At 58.8% G+C, this 24,069-nt stretch overlaps 1 protein-coding gene and 5 long non-coding RNA genes across 6 annotated transcripts in view; all 6 read right to left on the reverse strand.

The window, feature by feature from the left end:
* Positions 1–1,363: 1,363 nt before the first annotated feature.
* LOC134730338 (uncharacterized) lies at positions 1,364–4,535 on the reverse strand. The gene is made up of 3 exons (XR_010112093.1): positions 3,923–4,535; positions 2,753–2,976; positions 1,364–1,751 (listed from the first exon to the last, which is right to left on the reverse strand). It is a non-coding gene; the product is annotated as an uncharacterized LOC134730338 (long non-coding RNA).
* A 212-nt stretch (positions 4,536–4,747) lies between these two features.
* On the reverse strand, positions 4,748–9,178 carry LOC134730337 (uncharacterized). Its single transcript, XR_010112092.1, has 3 exons — positions 8,025–9,178; positions 6,855–7,078; positions 4,748–5,853 (listed from the first exon to the last, which is right to left on the reverse strand). It is a non-coding gene; the product is annotated as an uncharacterized LOC134730337 (long non-coding RNA).
* A 421-nt stretch (positions 9,179–9,599) lies between these two features.
* Positions 9,600–13,301, reverse strand: LOC134730341 (uncharacterized). The gene is made up of 3 exons (XR_010112096.1): positions 12,130–13,301; positions 10,960–11,183; positions 9,600–9,958 (listed from the first exon to the last, which is right to left on the reverse strand). It is a non-coding gene; the product is annotated as an uncharacterized LOC134730341 (long non-coding RNA).
* A 403-nt stretch (positions 13,302–13,704) lies between these two features.
* LOC134730339 (uncharacterized) lies at positions 13,705–17,387 on the reverse strand. The gene is made up of 3 exons (XR_010112094.1): positions 16,235–17,387; positions 15,065–15,288; positions 13,705–14,063 (listed from the first exon to the last, which is right to left on the reverse strand). It is a non-coding gene; the product is annotated as an uncharacterized LOC134730339 (long non-coding RNA).
* Positions 17,388–17,809: 422 nt separating this feature from the next.
* LOC134730340 (uncharacterized) lies at positions 17,810–21,492 on the reverse strand. Its single transcript, XR_010112095.1, has 3 exons — positions 20,340–21,492; positions 19,170–19,393; positions 17,810–18,168 (listed from the first exon to the last, which is right to left on the reverse strand). It is a non-coding gene; the product is annotated as an uncharacterized LOC134730340 (long non-coding RNA).
* Positions 21,493–21,998: 506 nt separating this feature from the next.
* LOC134728417 (zinc-regulated GTPase metalloprotein activator 1A-like) overlaps positions 21,999–24,069 on the reverse strand; it is a 46,857-nt gene continuing 44,786 nt past the window's right edge. The window contains exons 12-13 of the mRNA XM_063604086.1: positions 23,275–23,498; positions 21,999–22,273 (exon numbers count right to left, since the gene is read on the reverse strand). Of these exons, the coding sequence (XP_063460156.1) occupies positions 23,484–23,498 (15 nt within the window). The 3' untranslated portion in view covers positions 21,999–22,273; positions 23,275–23,483. The remainder of the gene's footprint in view (positions 22,274–23,274; positions 23,499–24,069) is intronic.

Raw genomic sequence — 24,069 nt, forward strand, 5'->3', positions numbered from 1 at the left:
GAGCTGTGGGGTTTTGTAGACTGCGGAGCCCAACTTTGCAGTCTTAGCCACGCCTTTGTATGACGTCACAAAGGGGGGCGGGGACCGGCAACTTTTGGAATGGGGATTCCAACAACAGCAAGTCTTTCATGACTTAAAGGAAAAACTTCTGAAAGCCCCAGCCCAGGGGCTAGCGGATCTCACAAAGCCTTTTCCACTGTATGCGTCAGAGAAAAGATGGCAGCTGGACTTTAAACCCAAACTGTGGGGCCCTGGCTGAGGCCGGTGGCCTACCTCTCTAAACAGCTAGACAGGGTTTCTAAAGGATGGCCCCCCTGTTTGAGGGCCTTGGCAGCAACTGCCCTGCTAGTACAAGAAGCAAATCAGCTGACTCTTGGGTAAAACCAGAACATAAAGGCCCCCCAAGCTGTGGTGACTGAAAGCCAGCCCCTCTTCCCCACCTGGCTCTTAGGACCCCCATCGCAGGAAGGGGAGGCACTCCCCGCGAGGCGGGGACTGAGAGCCAGCCCCTCTTCCCCCCCTGGCTCTTAGGACCCCCGTCGCAGGGGGAGGAGGCACCCCCAGCGAGGCGGGGTCTCAGAGCCAGCCCCTCTTCAACCACTGGCCCTTAGGACCCCCATCGCAGTGGGGGGAGGCACCCCAGCGAGGCGTGGTCTCAGAGCCAGACCCTCTTCCCCCACTGGCCTTTAGGAACCCCGTCGCAGGGAGAGGAGGCACCCCCCACGAGGCGGGGACTCAGAGCCAGCCCCTCTAAGCCTTCTGGCTCTTCGGACCCCCATCGCGGGGGGGGAGGCACCCCCCGCGAGGCGGGTACAGAGAGCCAGGCCCTCTTCTGCTCCTGGCTCTAAGGACCCCCATCACAGGGGGGGGAGGCACCCCCGCGAGGCGGGTACAGAGAGCCAGCCCCTCTTCCCCACTGGCCCTTAGGACCCCCATCGCAGGGGGGGGAGGCAACCCCCACGAGGCGGGGTCTCAGAGCCAGCCCCTCTTCCCCCACTGGCCCTTAGGACCCCCGTCGCAGGGGGGGAGGCACCCCCCGTGAGGCGGGGTCTCAGAGCCAGCCCCTCTTCCCCCACTGGCCCTTAGGACCCCCGTCGCAGGGGGGGGAGGCACCCCCCGTGAGGCGGGGTCTCAGAGCCAGCCCCTCTTCCCCCGCTGGCCCTTAGGACCCCCGTCGCAGGGGGGGGAGGCACCCCCCGCGAGGCGGGGTCTCAGAGCCAGCCCCTCTTCCCCCGCTGGCTCTTAGGACCCCCGTCGCAGGGGGGGGAGGCACCCCCCGCGAGGCGGGGTCTCAGAGCCAGCCCCTCTTCCCCCACTGGCCCTTAGGACCCCCATCGCAGGGGGGGGAGGCACCCCCCGCGAGGCGGGGTCTCAGAGCCAGCCCCTCTTCCCCCACTGGCTCTTAGGACCCCCATCGCAGTGGGGGGAGGCACCCCCGCGAGGCGGGGACTGAGAGCCAGCCCCTCTTCCCCCGCTGGCTCTGAGGATCCTCCGTGGACTCACAGCCTCTTTACCATATTGTGAGTAATATCATCTCCCCCTCTGGAGATTAAGAACTCTTTCACAGACGGGTGTACACCCTCGGTGTACAGAGGGTGTACACCCCTCTGTATTGGGAGTAATATCATCCTCTTCCTCCCTGAATATGAAGAACAGTATCACAGGGGTGTTTCTACTCCCTGCGATATCGCGTGTCATATCCTCCTCTCCCACGTTGCAATTAGAAGGAATATCAGTGGGGGCGTGTCCACCTGTAGGGAAAAGAAAGAGAGATCAGACTGTCACTGTGTCCATGTAGAAAGGAAAGACATAAGAGACTCCATTTTGAAAAAGACCTGTCCTTTAAACAATTGCTTTGCTGAGATGTTGTTAATTTGTAGCTTTGCCCTAGCCGCTTGGCCCCAGCCACTTTGACCCAACCTGGAGCTCACAAAAACATGTGTTGTATAAAATCAAAGTTCAAGGGATGTAGGGCTGTGCAGGACGTGCCTTGTTAACGAAATGTTTACCAGCAGTATACTTGGTAAAAGTCATCGCCATTCTCTAGTCTCAATAAACCGGGGACACAATGCACTGTGGAAAGCCGCAGGGACCTCTGCCCTTGAAAGCAGGGTATGGTCCAAGCTCTCTCCCCATCTGATAGTCTGAAATATAGCCTCATGGGATGAGAAAGACCTGACTGTCCCCCAGCCCGACACCCGTAATGGGTCTGTGCTGAGGTGGATTAGTAAAAGAGGAAAGCCTCTTGCAGCTGAGATGGAGGAAGGCCACTGTCTCCTGCTTGCCCCTGGGAACTGAATGTCTCGGTGTAAAACCCGATTGTACATTCGTTCAACTCTGAGATAGGAGAAAAGCTGCCCTGTGGCGGGAGGCGAGACATGTTTGCAGTAACACTGCCTTGTTCTTCTTTACTCCACTGAGATGTTTGGGTGCAGAGAAACAAATCTGGCTTACGTGCACGTCCAGTCATAGTACCTTCCCTTGAACCTAATTATGACATAGATTCTTTTGCTCACATGTCTTCTGCTGACTCTCTCCTTATCATCACCCTGCTCTCCTACTACATTCCTTTCTGCTAAAATCATGAAAATCATAATCAATAACAACTGAGGGAACTCAGAGGCTGGTGCCGGTGCAGGTCCTTGGTGTGCTGAGCGCCGGTCCCCTGGACCCACTGTTGTATCTTTACACTTTGTCTCTGTGTCTTATTTCTTTTCTCAGTCTCTCGTCCCACCCAACTAGAAATACTCACAGGTGTGGAGGGGCAGTCCACCACTTCATCCACCTTCTGTCATATTGAAAGTAACATCATCTTCTTCCCTCCAGGATCGTGGGAATAATATCCCTGGGGGGTTTCCACTTTCTGCCATGTATGTAGTCATATCACCCCCTCCGCCGTGGAATATCATTAAGGAACATCTCACACGGGGGTGTATACTTCCTCCGATATTGGGAGTGACATCAACCTCTCGGTCTCTGAATATGAGGAAGAAAATCACAGGGCGGGTGTACACCTCGTGCTCTACGATGGGGAGTCATATCTGTCTGTTATGGGGAGTAATATCATCCTCTCCCTTTCAGGATACTAATAACAGTTTAACAGGCTGGGTGAACACAGCCTGCGATGCTGAAATTATTATCATCCTCTCCCCCTCTTCCTCCCCTGGCTCTTAGGATGCCCATCTCAGCGGAGCGAGCCACCCCCCGCGAGGCGGGGACTGAGCCAGCCCCTGTTCCCCCCCTGGCCCTTAGGATCCGTATCGCGAGGGGGGGAGGCACCCCCCGCGCGGCGGGGACTGAGAGCCAGCCCCTCTTCCCCCCACGGCTCTTAGGACCCCCATCGCTGTGGGGGGGAGGCACCCCCCGCGCGGCGGGGACTGGGAGCCAACCCCTCTTCCCTGCCTGGCTCTTAGGACCCCCATCGCAGGGTAGCAAGGCACGCCCCGCGAGGCGGGGACTGAGAGTCAGCCCTTCTTCCCCCCCTGGCTCTTAGGAACCCCATCGCAGTGGGGGGATGCACCCTTGGCGAGGCGCGGACTTAGAGCCAGCCGCTCTGCCCCCCCTGGCTCTTGGGACCCCCATCGCAGGGGGGGAGGCACCCCCTCGTGGCGGGGACTGAGAGCCAGCCCCTCTTCCCTCCATTTCTCTTAGGACCCCCATCGCAGGGGGGGAGGCACCCCCCGCGAGGCGGGGACTGAGAGCCAGCCGCTCTTTCCCCCCTGGCTCTTAGGACCCCCATCGCAGGGAGGGGAGGCACCCCCCGCGAGGCGGTGACTGACAGCCAGCCCTTCTTCCTCGCCCAACTCTCAGGATCCCCATCACACGGGGGAGGCACACCCCGTGAGGCGGGGACTGAGAGCCAGTCCCTCTTCCCCCCCGGCTTATGACCCCCATCGAGGATTCTAAGATCCTTAGGACTGACCTGGAGGGCTGTGGGTATTAGGTGTCCAAGAAGAAAACTCAGATCTGCCGACGACCGCAGGTAGCTTACTTGGGATTTACTATTCGACAGGTGTCCGAAAGCAGCCCGGGATCCGAAAGAAAGCAGGTCATTTGCAATCTTCCGGAGCCTAAGGGCAGAAGGCTGGTGAGAGAATTCCTAGGAGCTGTGGGGTTTTGTAGACTGCGGAGCCCAACTTTGCAGTCTTAGCCACGCCTCTGTATGACGTCACAAAGGGGGGCGGGGACCGGCAACTTTTGGAATGGGGATTCCAACAACAGCAAGTCTTTCATGACTTAAAGGAAAAACTTCTGAAAGCCCCAGCCCAGGGGCTAGCGGATCTCACAAAGCCTTTTCCACTGTATGCGTCAGAGAAAAGATGGCAGCTGGACTTTAAACCCAAACTGTGGGGCCCTGGCTGAGGCCGGTGGCCTACCTCTCTAAACAGCTAGACAGGGTTTCTAAAGGATGGCCCCCCTGTTTGAGGGCCTTGGCAGCAACTGCCCTGCTAGTACAAGAAGCAAATCAGCTGACTCTTGGGTAAAACCAGAACATAAAGGCCCCCCAAGCTGTGGTGACTGAAAGCCAGCCCCTCTTCCCCTCCTGGCTCTTAGGACCCCCATCGCAGGAAGGGGAGGCACTCCCCGCGAGGCGGGGACTGAGAGCCAGCCCCTCTTCCCCCCCTGGCTCTTAGGACCCCCGTCGCAGGGGGAGGAGGCACCCCCAGCGAGGCGGGGTCTCAGAGCCAGCCCCTCTTCCCCCACTGGCCCTTAGGACCCCCATCGCAGTGGGGGGAGGCACCCCAGCGAGGCGTGGTCTCAGAGCCAGACCCTCTACCCCCACTGGCCTTTAGGACCCCCGTCGCAGGGAGAGGAGGCACCCCCCACGAGGCGGGGACTCAGAGCCAGCCCCTCTAAGCCTTCTGGCTCTTCAGACCCCCATCGCGGGGGGGGAGGCACCCCCCGCGAGGCGGGTACAGAGAGCCAGGCCCTCTTCTGCTCCTGGCTCTAAGGACCCCCATCACAGGGGGGGGAGGCACCCCCCGCGAGGCGGGTACAGAGAGCCAGCCCCTCTTCCCCACTGGCCCTTAGGACCCCCATCGCAGGGGGGGGAGGCAACCCCCGTGAGGCGGGGTCTCAGAGCCAGCCCCTCTTCAACCACTGGCCCTTAGGACCCCCATCGCAGTGGGGGGAGGCACCCCAGCGAGGCGTGGTCTCAGAGCCAGACCCTCTTCCCCCACTGGCCTTTAGGAACCCCGTCGCAGGGAGAGGAGGCACCCCCCACGAGGCGGGGACTCAGAGCCAGCCCCTCTAAGCCTTCTGGCTCTTCGGACCCCCATCGCGGGGGGGGAGGCACCCCCCGCGAGGCGGGTACAGAGAGCCAGGCCCTCTTCTGCTCCTGGTTCTAAGGACCCCCATCACAGGGGGGGGAGGCACCCCCCGCGAGGGGGGTACAGAGAGCCAGCCCCTCTTCCCCCCTGGCCCTTAGGACCCCCATCGCAGGGGGGGGAGGCACCCCCCGCGAGGCGGGGTCTCAGAGCCAGCCCCTCTTCCCCCACTGGCTCTTAGGACCCCCATCGCAGTGGGGGGAGGCACCCCCGCGAGGCGGGGACTGAGAGCCAGCCCCTCTTCCCCCGCTGGCTCTGAGGATCCTCCGTGGACTCACAGCCTCTTTACCATATTGTGAGTAATATCATCTCCCCCTCTGGAGATTAAGAACTCTTTCACAGACGGGTGTACACCCTCGGTGTACAGAGGGTGTACACCCCTCTGTATTGGGAGTAATATCATCCTCTTCCTCCCTGAATATGAGGAACAGTATCACAGGGGTGTTTCTACTCCCTGCGATATCGCGTGTCATATCCTCCTCTCCCACGTTGCAATTAGAAGGAATATCAGTGGGGGCGTGTCCACCTGTAGGGAAAAGAAAGAGAGATCAGACTGTCACTGTGTCCATGTAGAAAGGAAAGACATAAGAGACTCCATTTTGAAAAAGACCTGTCCTTTAAACAATTGCTTTGCTGAGATGTTGTTAATTTGTAGCTTTGCCCTAGCCGCTTGGCCCCAGCCACTTTGACCCAACCTGGAGCTCACAAAAACATGTGTTGTATAAAATCAAAGTTCAAGGGATGTAGGGCTGTGCAGGACGTGCCTTGTTAACGAAATGTTTACCAGCAGTATACTTGGTAAAAGTCATCGCCATTCTCTAGTCTCAATAAACCGGGGACACAATGCACTGTGGAAAGCCGCAGGGACCTCTGCCCTTGAAAGCAGGGTATGGTCCAAGCTCTCTCCCCATCTGATAGTCTGAAATATAGCCTCATGGGATGAGAAAGACCTGACTGTCCCCCAGCCCGACACCCGTAATGGGTCTGTGCTGAGGTGGATTAGTAAAAGAGGAAAGCCTCTTGCAGCTGAGATGGAGGAAGGCCACTGTCTCCTGCTTGCCCCTGGGAACTGAATGTCTCGGTGTACAACCCGATTGTACATTCGTTCAACTCTGAGATAGGAGAAAAGCTGCCCTGTGGCGGGAGGCGAGACATGTTTGCAGTAACACTGCCTTGTTCTTCTTTACTCCACTGAGATGTTTGGGTGCAGAGAAACAAATCTGGCTTACGTGCACGTCCAGTCATAGTACCTTCCCTTGAACCTAATTATGACATGGATTCTTTTGCTCACATGTCTTCTGCTGACTCTCTCCTTATCATCACCCTGCTCTCCTACTACATTCCTTTCTGCTAAAATCATGAAAATCATAATCAATAACAACTGAGGGAACTCAGAGGCTGGTGCCGGTGCAGGTCCTTGGTGTGCTGAGCGCCAGTCCCCTGGACCCACTGTTGTATCTTTACACTTTGTCTCTGTGTCTTATTTCTTTTCTCAGTCTCTCGTCCCACCCAACTAGAAATACTCACAGGTGTGGAGGGGCAGTCCACCACTTCATCCACCTTCTGTCATATTGAAAGTAACATCATCTTCTTCCCTCCAGGATCGTGGGAATAATATCCCTGGGGGGTTTCCACTTTCTGCCATGTATGTAGTCATATCACCCCCTCCGCCGTGGAATATCATTAAGGAACATCTCACACGGGGGTGTATACTTCCTCCGATATTGGGAGTGACATCAACCTCTCGGTCTCTGAATATGAGGAAGAAAATCACAGGGCGGGTGTACACCTCGTGCTCTACGATGGGGAGTCATATCTGTCTGTTATGGGGAGTAATATCATCCTCTCCCTTTCAGGATACTAATAACAGTTTAACAGGCTGGGTGAACACAGCCTGCGATGCTGAAATTATTATCATCCTCTCCCCCTCTTCCTCCCCTGGCTCTTAGGATGCCCATCTCAGCGGAGCGAGCCACCCCCCGCGAGGCGGGGACTGAGCCAGCCCCTGTTCCCCCCCTGGCCCTTAGGATCCGTATCGCGAGGGGGGGAGGCACCCCCCGCGCGGCGGGGACTGAGAGCCAGCCCCTCTTCCCCCCACGGCTCTTAGGACCCCCATCGCTGTGGGGGGGAGGCACCCCCCGCGCGGCGGGGACTGGGAGCCAACCCCTCTTCCCTGCCTGGCTCTTAGGACCCCCATCGCAGGGTAGCAAGGCACGCCCCGCGAGGCGGGGACTGAGAGTCAGCCCTTCTTCCCCCCCTGGCTCTTAGGAACCCCATCGCAGTGGGGGGATGCACCCTTGGCGAGGCGCGGACTTAGAGCCAGCCGCTCTGCCCCCCCTGGCTCTTGGGACCCCCATCGCAGGGGGGGAGGCACCCCCTCGTGGCGGGGACTGAGAGCCAGCCCCTCTTCCCTCCATTTCTCTTAGGACCCCCATCGCAGGGGGGGAGGCACCCCCCGCGAGGCGGGGACTGAGAGCCAGCCGCTCTTTCCCCCCTGGCTCTTAGGACCCCCATCGCAGGGAGGGGAGGCACCCCCCGCGAGGCGGTGACTGACAGCCAGCCCTTCTTCCTCGCCCAACTCTCAGGATCCCCATCACACGGGGGAGGCACACCCCGTGAGGCGGGGACTGAGAGCCAGTCCCTCTTCCCCCCCGGCTTATGACCCCCATCGAGGATTCTAAGATCCTTAGGACTGACCTGGAGGGCTGTGGGTATTAGGTGTCCAAGAAGAAAACTCAGATCTGCCGACGACCGCAGGTAGCTTACTTGGGATTTACTATTCGACAGGTGTCCGAAAGCAGCCCGGGATCCGAAAGAAAGCAGGTCATTTGCAATCTTCCGGAGCCTAAGGGCAGAAGGCTGGTGAGAGAATTCCTAGGAGCTGTGGGGTTTTGTAGACTGCGGAGCCCAACTTTGCAGTCTTAGCCACGCCTTTGTATGACGTCACAAAGGGGGGCGGGGACCGGCAACTTTTGGAATGGGGATTCCAACAACAGCAAGTCTTTCATGACTTAAAGGAAAAACTTCTGAAAGCCCCAGCCCAGGGGCTAGCGGATCTCACAAAGCCTTTTCCACTGTATGCGTCAGAGAAAAGATGGCAGCTGGACTTTAAACCCAAACTGTGGGGCCCTGGCTGAGGCCGGTGGCCTACCTCTCTAAACAGCTAGACAGGGTTTCTAAAGGATGGCCCCCCTGTTTGAGGGCCTTGGCAGCAACTGCCCTGCTAGTACAAGAAGCAAATCAGCTGACTCTTGGGTAAAACCAGAACATAAAGGCCCCCCAAGCTGTGGTGACTGAAAGCCAGCCCCTCTTCCCCACCTGGCTCTTAGGACCCCCATCGCAGGAAGGGGAGGCACTCCCCGCGAGGCGGGGACTGAGAGCCAGCCCCTCTTCCCCCCCTGGCTCTTAGGACCCCCGTCGCAGGGGGAGGAGGCACCCCCAGCGAGGCGGGGTCTCAGAGCCAGCCCCTCTTCAACCACTGGCCCTTAGGACCCCCATCGCAGTGGGGGGAGGCACCCCAGCGAGGCGTGGTCTCAGAGCCAGACCCTCTTCCCCCACTGGCCTTTAGGAACCCCGTCGCAGGGAGAGGAGGCACCCCCCACGAGGCGGGGACTCAGAGCCAGCCCCTCTAAGCCTTCTGGCTCTTCGGACCCCCATCGCGGGGGGGGAGGCACCCCCCGCGAGGCGGGTACAGAGAGCCAGGCCCTCTTCTGCTCCTGGCTCTAAGGACCCCCATCACAGGGGGGGGAGGCACCCCCCGCGAGGCGGGTACAGAGAGCCAGCCCCTCTTCCCCACTGGCCCTTAGGACCCCCATCGCAGGGGGGGGAGGCAACCCCCACGAGGCGGGGTCTCAGAGCCAGCCCCTCTTCCCCCACTGGCCCTTAGGACCCCCATCGCAGGGGGGGAGGCACCCCCCGTGAGGCGGGGTCTCAGAGCCAGCCCCTCTTCCCCCACTGGCCCTTAGGACCCCCGTCGCAGGGGGGGGAGGCACCCCCCGTGAGGCGGGGTCTCAGAGCCAGCCCCTCTTCCCCCGCTGGCCCTTAGGACCCCCGTCGCAGGGGGGGGAGGCACCCCCCGCGAGGCGGGGTCTCAGAGCCAGCCCCTCTTCCCCCGCTGGCTCTTAGGACCCCCGTCGCAGGGGGGGGAGGCACCCCCCGCGAGGCGGGGTCTCAGAGCCAGCCCCTCTTCCCCCGCTGGCTCTTAGGACCCCCGTCGCAGGGGGGGGAGGCACCCCCCGTGAGGCGGGGTCTCAGAGCCAGCCCCTCTTCCCCCACTGGCCCTTAGGACCCCCATCGCAGGGGGGGGAGGCACCCCCCGCGAGGCGGGGTCTCAGAGCCAGCCCCTCTTCCCCCGCTGGCTCTGAGGATCCTCCGTGGACTCACAGCCTCTTTACCATATTGTGAGTAATATCATCTCCCCCTCTGGAGATTAAGAACTCTTTCACAGACGGGTGTACACCCTCGGTGTACAGAGGGTGTACACCCGTCTGTATTGGGAGTAATATCATCCTCTTCCTCCCTGAATATGAAGAACAGTATCACAGGGGTGTTTCTACTCCCTGCGATATCGCGTGTCATATCCTCCTCTCCCACGTTGCAATTAGAAGGAATATCAGTGGGGGCGTGTCCACCTGTAGGGAAAAGAGAGAGAGATCAGACTGTCACTGTGTCCATGTAGAAAGGAAAGACATAAGAGACTCCATTTTGAAAAAGACCTGTCCTTTAAACAATTGCTTTGCTGAGATGTTGTTAATTTGTAGCTTTGCCCTAGCCGCTTGGCCCCAGCCACTTTGACCCAACCTGGAGCTCACAAAAACATGTGTTGTATAAAATCAAAGTTCAAGGGATGTAGGGCTGTGCAGGACGTGCCTTGTTAACGAAATGTTTACCAGCAGTATACTTGGTAAAAGTCATCGCCATTCTCTAGTCTCAATAAACCGGGGACACAATGCACTGTGGAAAGCCGCAGGGACCTCTGCCCTTGAAAGCAGGGTATGGTCCAAGCTCTCTCCCCATCTGATAGTCTGAAATATAGCCTCATGGGATGAGAAAGACCTGACCGTCCCCCAGCCCGACACCCGTAATGGGTCTGTGCTGAGGTGGATTAGTAAAAGAGGAAAGCCTCTTGCAGCTGAGATGGAGGAAGGCCACTGTCTCCTGCTTGCCCCTGGGAACTGAATGTCTCGGTGTAAAACCCGATTGTACATTCGTTCAACTCTGAGATAGGAGAAAAGCTGCCCTGTGGCGGGAGGCGAGACATGTTTGCAGTAACACTGCCTTGTTCTTCTTTACTCCACTGAGATGTTTGGGTGCAGAGAAACAAATCTGGCTTACGTGCACGTCCAGTCATAGTACCTTCCCTTGAACCTAAGTATGACATGGATTCTTTTGCTCACATGTCTTCTGCTGACTCTCTCCTTATCATCACCCTGCTCTCCTACTACATTCCTTTCTGCTAAAATCATGAAAATCATAATCAATAACAACTGAGGGAACTCAGAGGCTGGTGCCGGTGCAGGTCCTTGGTGTGCTGAGCGCCGGTCCCCTGGACCCACTGTTGTATCTTTACACTTTGTCTCTGTGTCTTATTTCTTTTCTCAGTCTCTCGTCCCACCCAACTAGAAATACTCACAGGTGTGGAGGGGCAGTCCACCACTTCATCCACCTTCTGTCATATTGAAAGTAACATCATCTTCTTCCCTCCAGGATCGTGGGAATAATATCCCTGGGGGGTTTCCACTTTCTGCCATGTATGTAGTCATATCACCCCCTCCGCCGTGGAATATCATTAAGGAACATCTCACACGGGGGTGTATACTTCCTCCGATATTGGGAGTGACATCAACCTCTCGGTCTCTGAATATGAGGAAGAAAATCACAGGGCGGGTGTACACCTCGTGCTCTACGATGGGGAGTCATATCTGTCTGTTATGGGGAGTAATATCATCCTCTCCCTTTCAGGATACTAATAACAGTTTAACAGGCTGGGTGAACACAGCCTGCGATGCTGAAATTATTATCATCCTCTCCCCCTCTTCCTCCCCTGGCTCTTAGGATGCCCATCTCAGCGGAGCGAGCCACCCCCCGCGAGGCGGGGACTGAGCCAGCCCCTGTTCCCCCCCTGGCCCTTAGGATCCGTATCGCGAGGGGGGGAGGCACCCCCCGCGCGGCGGGGACTGAGAGCCAGCCCCTCTTCCCCCCACGGCTCTTAGGACCCCCATCGCTGTGGGGGGGAGGCACCCCCCGCGCGGCGGGGACTGGGAGCCAACCCCTCTTCCCTGCCTGGCTCTTAGGACCCCCATCGCAGGGTAGCAAGGCACGCCCCGCGAGGCGGGGACTGAGAGTCAGCCCTTCTTCCCCCCCTGGCTCTTAGGAACCCCATCGCAGTGGGGGGATGCACCCTTGGCGAGGCGCGGACTTAGAGCCAGCCGCTCTGCCCCCCCTGGCTCTTGGGACCCCCATCGCAGGGGGGGAGGCACCCCCTCGTGGCGGGGACTGAGAGCCAGCCCCTCTTCCCTCCATTTCTCTTAGGACCCCCATCGCAGGGGGGGAGGCACCCCCCGCGAGGCGGGGACTGAGAGCCAGCCGCTCTTTCCCCCCTGGCTCTTAGGACCCCCATCGCAGGGAGGGGAGGCACCCCCCGCGAGGCGGTGACTGACAGCCAGCCCTTCTTCCTCGCCCAACTCTCAGGATCCCCATCACACGGGGGAGGCACACCCCGTGAGGCGGGGACTGAGAGCCAGTCCCTCTTCCCCCCCGGCTTATGACCCCCATCGAGGATTCTAAGATCCTTAGGACTGACCTGGAGGGCTGTGGGTATTAGGTGTCCAAGAAGAAAACTCAGATCTGCCGACGACCGCAGGTAGCTTACTTGGGATTTACTATTCGACAGGTGTCCGAAAGCAGCCCGGGATCCGAAAGAAAGCAGGTCATTTGCAATCTTCCGGAGCCTAAGGGCAGAAGGCTGGTGAGAGAATTCCTAGGAGCTGTGGGGTTTTGTAGACTGCGGAGCCCAACTTTGCAGTCTTAGCCACGCCTTTGTATGACGTCACAAAGGGGGGCGGGGACCGGCAACTTTTGGAATGGGGATTCCAACAACAGCAAGTCTTTCATGACTTAAAGGAAAAACTTCTGAAAGCCCCAGCCCAGGGGCTAGCGGATCTCACAAAGCCTTTTCCACTGTATGCGTCAGAGAAAAGATGGCAGCTGGACTTTAAACCCAAACTGTGGGGCCCTGGCTGAGGCCGGTGGCCTACCTCTCTAAACAGCTAGACAGGGTTTCTAAAGGATGGCCCCCCTGTTTGAGGGCCTTGGCAGCAACTGCCCTGCTAGTACAAGAAGCAAATCAGCTGACTCTTGGGTAAAACCAGAACATAAAGGCCCCCCAAGCTGTGGTGACTGAAAGCCAGCCCCTCTTCCCCACCTGGCTCTTAGGACCCCCATCGCAGGAAGGGGAGGCACTCCCCGCGAGGCGGGGACTGAGAGCCAGCCCCTCTTCCCCCCCTGGCTCTTAGGACCCCCGTCGCAGGGGGAGGAGGCACCCCCAGCGAGGCGGGGTCTCAGAGCCAGCCCCTCTTCAACCACTGGCCCTTAGGACCCCCATCGCAGTGGGGGGAGGCACCCCAGCGAGGCGTGGTCTCAGAGCCAGACCCTCTTCCCCCACTGGCCTTTAGGAACCCCGTCGCAGGGAGAGGAGGCACCCCCCACGAGGCGGGGACTCAGAGCCAGCCCCTCTAAGCCTTCTGGCTCTTCGGACCCCCATCGCGGGGGGGGAGGCACCCCCCGCGAGGCGGGTACAGAGAGCCAGGCCCTCTTCTGCTCCTGGCTCTAAGGACCCCCATCACAGGGGGGGGAGGCACCCCCCGCGAGGCGGGTACAGAGAGCCAGCCCCTCTTCCCCACTGGCCCTTAGGACCCCCATCGCAGGGGGGGGAGGCAACCCCCACGAGGCGGGGTCTCAGAGCCAGCCCCTCTTCCCCCACTGGCCCTTAGGACCCCCATCGCAGGGGGGGAGGCACCCCCCGTGAGGCGGGGTCTCAGAGCCAGCCCCTCTTCCCCCACTGGCCCTTAGGACCCCCGTCGCAGGGGGGGGAGGCACCCCCCGTGAGGCGGGGTCTCAGAGCCAGCCCCTCTTCCCCCGCTGGCCCTTAGGACCCCCGTCGCAGGGGGGGGAGGCACCCCCCGCGAGGCGGGGTCTCAGAGCCAGCCCCTCTTCCCCCGCTGGCTCTTAGGACCCCCGTCGCAGGGGGGGGAGGCACCCCCCGCGAGGCGGGGTCTCAGAGCCAGCCCCTCTTCCCCCGCTGGCTCTTAGGACCCCCGTCGCAGGGGGGGGAGGCACCCCCCGTGAGGCGGGGTCTCAGAGCCAGCCCCTCTTCCCCCACTGGCCCTTAGGACCCCCATCGCAGGGGGGGGAGGCACCCCCCGCGAGGCGGGGTCTCAGAGCCAGCCCCTCTTCCCCCGCTGGCTCTGAGGATCCTCCGTGGACTCACAGCCTCTTTACCATATTGTGAGTAATATCATCTCCCCCTCTGGAGATTAAGAACTCTTTCACAGACGGGTGTACACCCTCGGTGTACAGAGGGTGTACACCCGTCTGTATTGGGAGTAATATCATCCTCTTCCTCCCTGAATATGAAGAACAGTATCACAGGGGTGTTTCTACTCCCTGCGATATCGCGTGTCATATCCTCCTCTCCCACGTTGCAATTAGAAGGAATATCAGTGGGGGCGTGTCCACCTGTAGGGAAAAGAGAGAGAGATCAGACTGTCACTGTGTCCATGTAGAAAGGAAAGACATAAGAGACTCCATTTTGAAAAAGACCTGTCCTTTAAACAATTGCTTTGCTGAGATGTTGTTAATTTGTAGCTTTGCCCTAGCCGCTTGGCCCCAGCCACTTTGACCCAACCTGGAGCTCACAAAAACATGTGTTGTATAAAATCAAAGTTCAAGGGATGTAGGGCTGTGCAGGACGTGCCTTGTTAACGAAATGTTTACCAGCAGTATACTTGGTAAAAGTCATCGCCATTCTCTAGTCTCAATAAACCGGGGACACAATGCACTGTGGAAAGCCGCAGGGACCTCTGCCCTTGAAAGCAGGGTATGGTCCAAGCTCTCTCCCCATCTGATAGTCTGAAATATAGCCTCATGGGATGAGAAAGACCTGACCGTCCCCCAGCCCGACACCCGTAATGGGTCTGTGCTGAGGTGGATTAGTAAAAGAGGAAAGCCTCTTGCAGCTGAGATGGAGGAAGGCCACTGTCTCCTGCTTGCCCCTGGGAACTGAATGTCTCGGTGTAAAACCCGATTGTACATTCGTTCAACTCTGAGATAGGAGAAAAGCTGCCCTGTGGCGGGAGGCGAGACATGTTTGCAGTAACACTGCCTTGTTCTTCTTTACTCCACTGAGATGTTTGGGTGCAGAGAAACAAATCTGGCTTACGTGCACGTCCAGTCATAGTACCTTCCCTTGAACCTAAGTATGACATGGATTCTTTTGCTCACATGTCTTCTGCTGACTCTCTCCTTATCATCACCCTGCTCTCCTACTACATTCCTTTCTGCTAAAATCATGAAAATCATAATCAATAACAACTGAGGGAACTCAGAGGCTGGTGCCGGTGCAGGTCCTTGGTGTGCTGAGCGCCGGTCCCCTGGACCCACTGTTGTATCTTTACACTTTGTCTCTGTGTCTTATTTCTTTTCTCAGTCTCTCGTCCCACCCAACTAGAAATACTCACAGGTGTGGAGGGGCAGTCCACCACTTCATCCACCTTCTGTCATATTGAAAGTAACATCATCTTCTTCCCTCCAGGATCGTGGGAATAATATCCCTGGGGGGTTTCCACTTTCTGCCATGTATGTAGTCATATCACCCCCTCCGCCGTGGAATATCATTAAGGAACATCTCACACGGGGGTGTATACTTCCTCCGATATTGGGAGTGACATCAACCTCTCGGTCTCTGAATATGAGGAAGAAAATCACAGGGCGGGTGTACACCTCGTGCTCTACGATGGGGAGTCATATCTGTCTGTTATGGGGAGTAATATCATCCTCTCCCTTTCAGGATACTAATAACAGTTTAACAGGCTGGGTGAACACAGCCTGCGATGCTGAAATTATTATCATCCTCTCCCCCTCTTCCTCCCCTGGCTCTTAGGATGCCCATCTCAGCGGAGCGAGCCACCCCCCGCGAGGCGGGGACTGAGCCAGCCCCTGTTCCCCCCCTGGCCCTTAGGATCCGTATCGCGAGGGGGGGAGGCACCCCCCGCGCGGCGGGGACTGAGAGCCAGCCCCTCTTCCCCCCACGGCTCTTAGGACCCCCATCGCTGTGGGGGGGAGGCACCCCCCGCGCGGCGGGGACTGGGAGCCAACCCCTCTTCCCTGCCTGGCTCTTAGGACCCCCATCGCAGGGTAGCAAGGCACGCCCCGCGAGGCGGGGACTGAGAGTCAGCCCTTCTTCCCCCCCTGGCTCTTAGGAACCCCATCGCAGTGGGGGGATGCACCCTTGGCGAGGCGCGGACTTAGAGCCAGCCGCTCTGCCCCCCCTGGCTCTTGGGACCCCCATCGCAGGGGGGGAGGCACCCCCTCGTGGCGGGGACTGAGAGCCAGCCCCTCTTCCCTCCATTTCTCTTAGGACCCCCATCGCAGGGGGGGAGGCACCCCCCGCGAGGCGGGGACTGAGAGCCAGCCGCTCTTTCCCCCCTGGCTCTTAGGACCCCCATCGCAGGGAGGGGAGGCACCCCCCGCGAGGCGGTGACTGACAGCCAGCCCTTCTTCCTCGCCCAACTCTCAGGATCCCCATCACACGGGGGAGGCACACCCCGTGAGGCGGGGACTGAGAGCCAGTCCCTCTTCCCCCCCGGCTTATGACCCCCATCGAGGATTCTAAGATCCTTAGGACTGACCTGGAGGGCTGTGGGTATTAGGTGTCCAAGAAGAAAACTCAGATCTGCCGACGACCGCAGGTAGCTTACTTGGGATTTACTATTCGACAGGTGTCCGAAAGCAGCCCGGGATCCGAAAGAAAGCAGGTCATTTGCAATCTTCCGGAGCCTAAGGGCAGAAGGCTGGTGAGAGAATTCCTAGGAGCTGTGGGGTTTTGTAGACTGCGGAGCCCAACTTTGCAGTCTTAGCCACGCCTTTGTATGACGTCACAAAGGGGGGCGGGGACCGGCAACTTTTGGAATGGGGATTCCAACAACAGCAAGTCTTTCATGACTTAAAGGAAAAACTTCTGAAAGCCCCAGCCCAGGGGCTAGCGGATCTCACAAAGCCTTTTCCACTGTATGCGTCAGAGAAAAGATGGCAGCTGGACTTTAAACCCAAACTGTGGGGCCCTGGCTGAGGCCGGTGGCCTACCTCTCTAAACAGCTAGACAGGGTTTCTAAAGGATGGCCCCCCTGTTTGAGGGCCTTGGCAGCAACTGCCCTGCTAGTACAAGAAGCAAATCAGCTGACTCTTGGGTAAAACCAGAACATAAAGGCCCCCCAAGCTGTGGTGACTGAAAGCCAGCCCCTCTTCCCCACCTGGCTCTTAGGACCCCCATCGCAGGAAGGGGAGGCACTCCCCGCGAGGCGGGGACTGAGAGCCAGCCCCTCTTCCCCCCCTGGCTCTTAGGACCCCCGTCGCAGGGGGAGGAGGCACCCCCAGCGAGGCGGGGTCTCAGAGCCAGCCCCTCTTCAACCACTGGCCCTTAGGACCCCCATCGCAGTGGGGGGAGGCACCCCAGCGAGGCGTGGTCTCAGAGCCAGACCCTCTTCCCCCACTGGCCTTTAGGAACCCCGTCGCAGGGAGAGGAGGCACCCCCCACGAGGCGGGGACTCAGAGCCAGCCCCTCTAAGCCTTCTGGCTCTTCGGACCCCCATCGCGGGGGGGGAGGCACCCCCCGCGAGGCGGGTACAGAGAGCCAGGCCCTCTTCTGCTCCTGGCTCTAAGGACCCCCATCACAGGGGGGGGAGGCACCCCCCGCGAGGCGGGTACAGAGAGCCAGCCCCTCTTCCCCACTGGCCCTTAGGACCCCCATCGCAGGGGGGGGAGGCAACCCCCACGAGGCGGGGTCTCAGAGCCAGCCCCTCTTCCCCCACTGGCCCTTAGGACCCCCATCGCAGGGGGGGAGGCACCCCCCGTGAGGCGGGGTCTCAGAGCCAGCCCCTCTTCCCCCACTGGCCCTTAGGACCCCCGTCGCAGGGGGGGGAGGCACCCCCCGTGAGGCGGGGTCTCAGAGCCAGCCCCTCTTCCCCCGCTGGCCCTTAGGACCCCCGTCGCAGGGGGGGGAGGCACCCCCCGCGAGGCGGGGTCTCAGAGCCAGCCCCTCTTCCCCCGCTGGCTCTTAGGACCCCCGTCGCAGGGGGGGGAGGCACCCCCCGCGAGGCGGGGTCTCAGAGCCAGCCCCTCTTCCCCCGCTGGCTCTTAGGACCCCCGTCGCAGGGGGGGGAGGCACCCCCCGTGAGGCGGGGTCTCAGAGCCAGCCCCTCTTCCCCCACTGGCCCTTAGGACCCCCATCGCAGGGGGGGGAGGCACCCCCCGCGAGGCGGGGTCTCAGAGCCAGCCCCTCTTCCCCCGCTGGCTCTGAGGATCCTCCGTGGACTCACAGCCTCTTTACCATATTGTGAGTAATATCATCTCCCCCTCTGGAGATTAAGAACTCTTTCACAGACGGGTGTACACCCTCGGTGTACAGAGGGTGTACACCCGTCTGTATTGGGAGTAATATCATCCTCTTCCTCCCTGAATATGAAGAACAGTATCACAGGGGTGTTTCTACTCCCTGCGATATCGCGTGTCATATCCTCCTCTCCCACGTTGCAATTAGAAGGAATATCAGTGGGGGCGTGTCCACCTGTAGGGAAAAGAGAGAGAGATCAGACTGTCACTGTGTCCATGTAGAAAGGAAAGACATAAGAGACTCCATTTTGAAAAAGACCTGTCCTTTAAACAATTGCTTTGCTGAGATGTTGTTAATTTGTAGCTTTGCCCTAGCCGCTTGGCCCCAGCCACTTTGACCCAACCTGGAGCTCACAAAAACATGTGTTGTATAAAATCAAAGTTCAAGGGATGTAGGGCTGTGCAGGACGTGCCTTGTTAACGAAATGTTTACCAGCAGTATACTTGGTAAAAGTCATCGCCATTCTCTAGTCTCAATAAACCGGGGACACAATGCACTGTGGAAAGCCGCAGGGACCTCTGCCCTTGAAAGCAGGGTATGGTCCAAGCTCTCTCCCCATCTGATAGTCTGAAATATAGCCTCATGGGATGAGAAAGACCTGACCGTCCCCCAGCCCGACACCCGTAATGGGTCTGTGCTGAGGTGGATTAGTAAAAGAGGAAAGCCTCTTGCAGCTGAGATGGAGGAAGGCCACTGTCTCCTGCTTGCCCCTGGGAACTGAATGTCTCGGTGTAAAACCCGATTGTACATTCGTTCAACTCTGAGATAGGAGAAAAGCTGCCCTGTGGCGGGAGGCGAGACATGTTTGCAGTAACACTGCCTTGTTCTTCTTTACTCCACTGAGATGTTTGGGTGCAGAGAAACAAATCTGGCTTACGTGCACGTCCAGTCATAGTACCTTCCCTTGAACCTAATTATGACATAGATTCTTTTGCTCACATGTCTTCTGCTGACTCTCTCCTTATCATCACCCTGCTCTCCTACTACATTCCTTTCTGCTAAAATCATGAAAATCATAATCAATAACAACTGAGGGAACTCAGAGGCTGGTGCCGGTGCAGGTCCTTGGTGTGCTGAGCGCCGGTCCCCTGGACCCACTGTTGTATCTTTACACTTTGTCTCTGTGTCTTATTTCTTTTCTCAGTCTCTCGTCCCACCCAACTAGAAATACTCACAGGTGTGGAGGGGCAGTCCACCACTTCATCCACCTTCTGTCATATTGAAAGTAACATCATCTTCTTCCCTCCAGGATCGTGGGAATAATATCCCTGGGGGGTTTCCACTTTCTGCCATGTATGTAGTCATATCACCCCCTCCGCCGTGGAATATCATTAAGGAACATCTCACACGGGGGTGTATACTTCCTCCGATATTGGGAGTGACATCAACCTCTCGGTCTCTGAATATGAGGAAGAAAATCACAGGGCGGGTGTACACCTCGTGCTCTACGATGGGGAGTCATATCTGTCTGTTATGGGGAGTAATATCATCCTCTCCCTTTCAGGATACTAATAACAGTTTAACAGGCTGGGTGAACACAGCCTGCGATGCTGAAATTATTATCATCCTCTCCCCCTCTTCCTCCCCTGGCTCTTAGGATGCCCATCTCAGCGGAGCGAGCCACCCCCCGCGAGGCGGGGACTGAGCCAGCCCCTGTTCCCCCCCTGGCCCTTAGGATCCGTATCGCGAGGGGGGGAGGCACCCCCCGCGCGGCGGGGACTGAGAGCCAGCCCCTCTTCCCCCCACGGCTCTTAGGACCCCCATCGCTGTGGGGGGGAGGCACCCCCCGCGCGGCGGGGACTGGGAGCCAACCCCTCTTCCCTGCCTGGCTCTTAGGACCCCCATCGCAGGGTAGCAAGGCACGCCCCGCGAGGCGGGGACTGAGAGTCAGCCCTTCTTCCCCCCCTGGCTCTTAGGAACCCCATCGCAGTGGGGGGATGCACCCTTGGCGAGGCGCGGACTTAGAGCCAGCCGCTCTGCCCCCCCTGGCTCTTGGGACCCCCATCGCAGGGGGGGAGGCACCCCCTCGTGGCGGGGACTGAGAGCCAGCCCCTCTTCCCTCCATTTCTCTTAGGACCCCCATCGCAGGGGGGGAGGCACCCCCCGCGAGGCGGGGACTGAGAGCCAGCCGCTCTTTCCCCCCTGGCTCTTAGGACCCCCATCGCAGGGAGGGGAGGCACCCCCCGCGAGGCGGTGACTGACAGCCAGCCCTTCTTCCTCGCCCAACTCTCAGGATCCCCATCACACGGGGGAGGCACACCCCGTGAGGCGGGGACTGAGAGCCAGTCCCTCTTCCCCCCCGGCTTATGACCCCCATCGAGGATTCTAAGATCCTTAGGACTGACCTGGAGGGCTGTGGGTATTAGGTGTCCAAGAAGAAAACTCAGATCTGCCGACGACCGCAGGTAGCTTACTTGGGATTTACTATTCGACAGGTGTCCGAAAGCAGCCCGGGATCCGAAAGAAAGCAGGTCATTTGCAATCTTCCGGAGCCTAAGGGCAGAAGGCTGGTGAGAGAATTCCTAGGAGCTGTGGGGTTTTGTAGACTGCGGAGCCCAACTTTGCAGTCTTAGCCACGCCTTTGTATGACGTCACAAAGGGGGGCGGGGACCGGCAACTTTTGGAATGGGGATTCCAACAACAGCAAGTCTTTCATGACTTAAAGGAAAAACTTCTGAAAGCCCCAGCCCAGGGGCTAGCGGATCTCACAAAGCCTTTTCCACTGTATGCGTCAGAGAAAAGATGGCAGCTGGACTTTAAACCCAAACTGTGGGGCCCTGGCTGAGGCCGGTGGCCTACCTCTCTAAACAGCTAGACAGGGTTTCTAAAGGATGGCCCCCCTGTTTGAGGGCCTTGGCAGCAACTGCCCTGCTAGTACAAGAAGCAAATCAGCTGACTCTTGGGTAAAACCAGAACATAAAGGCCCCCCAAGCTGTGGTGACTGAAAGCCAGCCCCTCTTCCCCACCTGGCTCTTAGGACCCCCATCGCAGGAAGGGGAGGCACTCCCCGCGAGGCGGGGACTGAGAGCCAGCCCCTCTTCCCCCCCTGGCTCTTAGGACCCCCGTCGCAGGGGGAGGAGGCACCCCCAGCGAGGCGGGGTCTCAGAGCCAGCCCCTCTTCAACCACTGGCCCTTAGGACCCCCATCGCAGTGGGGGGAGGCACCCCAGCGAGGCGTGGTCTCAGAGCCAGACCCTCTTCCCCCACTGGCCTTTAGGAACCCCGTCGCAGGGAGAGGAGGCACCCCCCACGAGGCGGGGACTCAGAGCCAGCCCCTCTAAGCCTTCTGGCTCTTCGGACCCCCATCGCGGGGGGGGAGGCACCCCCCGCGAGGCGGGTACAGAGAGCCAGGCCCTCTTCTGCTCCTGGCTCTAAGGACCCCCATCACAGGGGGGGGAGGCACCCCCCGCGAGGCGGGTACAGAGAGCCAGCCCCTCTTCCCCACTGGCCCTTAGGACCCCCATCGCAGGGGGGGGAGGCAACCCCCACGAGGCGGGGTCTCAGAGCCAGCCCCTCTTCCCCCACTGGCCCTTAGGACCCCCATCGCAGGGGGGGAGGCACCCCCCGTGAGGCGGGGTCTCAGAGCCAGCCCCTCTTCCCCCACTGGCCCTTAGGACCCCCGTCGCAGGGGGGGGAGGCACCCCCCGTGAGGCGGGGTCTCAGAGCCAGCCCCTCTTCCCCCGCTGGCCCTTAGGACCCCCGTCGCAGGGGGGGGAGGCACCCCCCGCGAGGCGGGGTCTCAGAGCCAGCCCCTCTTCCCCCGCTGGCTCTTAGGACCCCCGTCGCAGGGGGGGGAGGCACCCCCCGCGAGGCGGGGTCTCAGAGCCAGCCCCTCTTCCCCCGCTGGCTCTTAGGACCCCCGTCGCAGGGGGGGGAGGCACCCCCCGTGAGGCGGGGTCTCAGAGCCAGCCCCTCTTCCCCCACTGGCCCTTAGGACCCCCATCGCAGGGGGGGGAGGCACCCCCCGCGAGGCGGGGTCTCAGAGCCAGCCCCTCTTCCCCCGCTGGCTCTGAGGATCCTCCGTGGACTCACAGCCTCTTTACCATATTGTGAGTAATATCATCTCCCCCTCTGGAGATTAAGAACTCTTTCACAGACGGGTGTACACCCTCGGTGTACAGAGGGTGTACACCCGTCTGTATTGGGAGTAATATCATCCTCTTCCTCCCTGAATATGAAGAACAGTATCACAGGGGTGTTTCTACTCCCTGCGATATCGCGTGTCATATCCTCCTCTCCCACGTTGCAATTAGAAGGAATATCAGTGGGGGCGTGTCCACCTGTAGGGAAAAGAGAGAGAGATCAGACTGTCACTGTGTCCATGTAGAAAGGAAAGACATAAGAGACTCCATTTTGAAAAAGACCTGTCCTTTAAACAATTGCTTTGCTGAGATGTTGTTAATTTGTAGCTTTGCCCTAGCCGCTTGGCCCCAGCCACTTTGACCCAACCTGGAGCTCACAAAAACATGTGTTGTATAAAATCAAAGTTCAAGGGATGTAGGGCTGTGCAGGACGTGCCTTGTTAACGAAATGTTTACCAGCAGTATACTTGGTAAAAGTCATCGCCATTCTCTAGTCTCAATAAACCGGGGACACAATGCACTGTGGAAAGCCGCAGGGACCTCTGCCCTTGAAAGCAGGGTATGGTCCAAGCTCTCTCCCCATCTGATAGTCTGAAATATAGCCTCATGGGATGAGAAAGACCTGACCGTCCCCCAGCCCGACACCCGTAATGGGTCTGTGCTGAGGTGGATTAGTAAAAGAGGAAAGCCTCTTGCAGCTGAGATGGAGGAAGGCCACTGTCTCCTGCTTGCCCCTGGGAACTGAATGTCTCGGTGTAAAACCCGATTGTACATTCGTTCAACTCTGAGATAGGAGAAAAGCTGCCCTGTGGCGGGAGGCGAGACATGTTTGCAGTAACACTGCCTTGTTCTTCTTTACTCCACTGAGATGTTTGGGTGCAGAGAAACAAATCTGGCTTACGTGCACGTCCAGTCATAGTACCTTCCCTTGAACCTAATTATGACATGGATTCTTTTGCTCACATGTCTTCTGCTGACTCTCTCCTTATCATCACCCTGCTCTCCTACTACATTCCTTTCTGCTAAAATCATGAAAATCATAATCAATAACAACTGAGGGAACTCAGAGGCTGGTGCCGGTGCAGGTCCTTGGTGTGCTGAGCGCCGGTCCCCTGGACCCACTGTTGTATCTTTACACTTTGTCTCTGTGTCTTATTTCTTTTCTCAGTCTCTCGTCCCACCCAACTAGAAATACTCACAGGTGTGGAGGGGCAGTCCACCACTTCATCCACCTTCTGTCATATTGAAAGTAACATCATCTTCTTCCCTCCAGGATCGTGGGAATAATATCCCTGGGGGGTTTCCACTTTCTGCCATGTATGTAGTCATATCACCCCCTCCGCCGTGGAATATCATTAAGGAACATCTCACACGGGGGTGTATACTTCCTCCGATATTGGGAGTGACATCAACCTCTCGGTCTCTGAATATGAGGAAGAAAATCACAGGGCGGGTGTACACCTCGTGCTCTACGATGGGGAGTCATATCTGTCTGTTATGGGGAGTAATATCATCCTCTCCCTTTCAGGATACTAATAACAGTTTAACGGGCTGGGTGAACACAGCCTGCGATGCTGAAATTATTATCATCCTCTCCCCCTCTTCCTCCCCTGGCTCTTAGGATGCCCATCTCAGCGGAGCGAGCCACCCCCCGCGAGGCGGGGACTGAGCCAGCCCCTGTTCCCCCCCTGGCCCTTAGGATCCGTATCGCGAGGGGGGGAGGCACCCCCCGCGCGGCGGGGACTGAGAGCCAGCCCCTCTTCCCCCCACGGCTCTTAGGACCCCCATCGCTGTGGGGGGGAGGCACCCCCCGCGCGGCGGGGACTGGGAGCCAACCCCTCTTCCCTGCCTGGCTCTTAGGACCCCCATCGCAGGGTAGCAAGGCACGCCCCGCGAGGCGGGGACTGAGAGTCAGCCCTTCTTCCCCCCCTGGCTCTTAGGAACCCCATCGCAGTGGGGGGATGCACCCTTGGCGAGGCGCGGACTTAGAGCCA

Source organism: Pan paniscus, chromosome 4 (assembly GCF_029289425.2).
Source record: "Pan paniscus chromosome 4, NHGRI_mPanPan1-v2.0_pri, whole genome shotgun sequence".
NCBI lineage: Eukaryota > Metazoa > Chordata > Mammalia > Primates > Hominidae > Pan > Pan paniscus.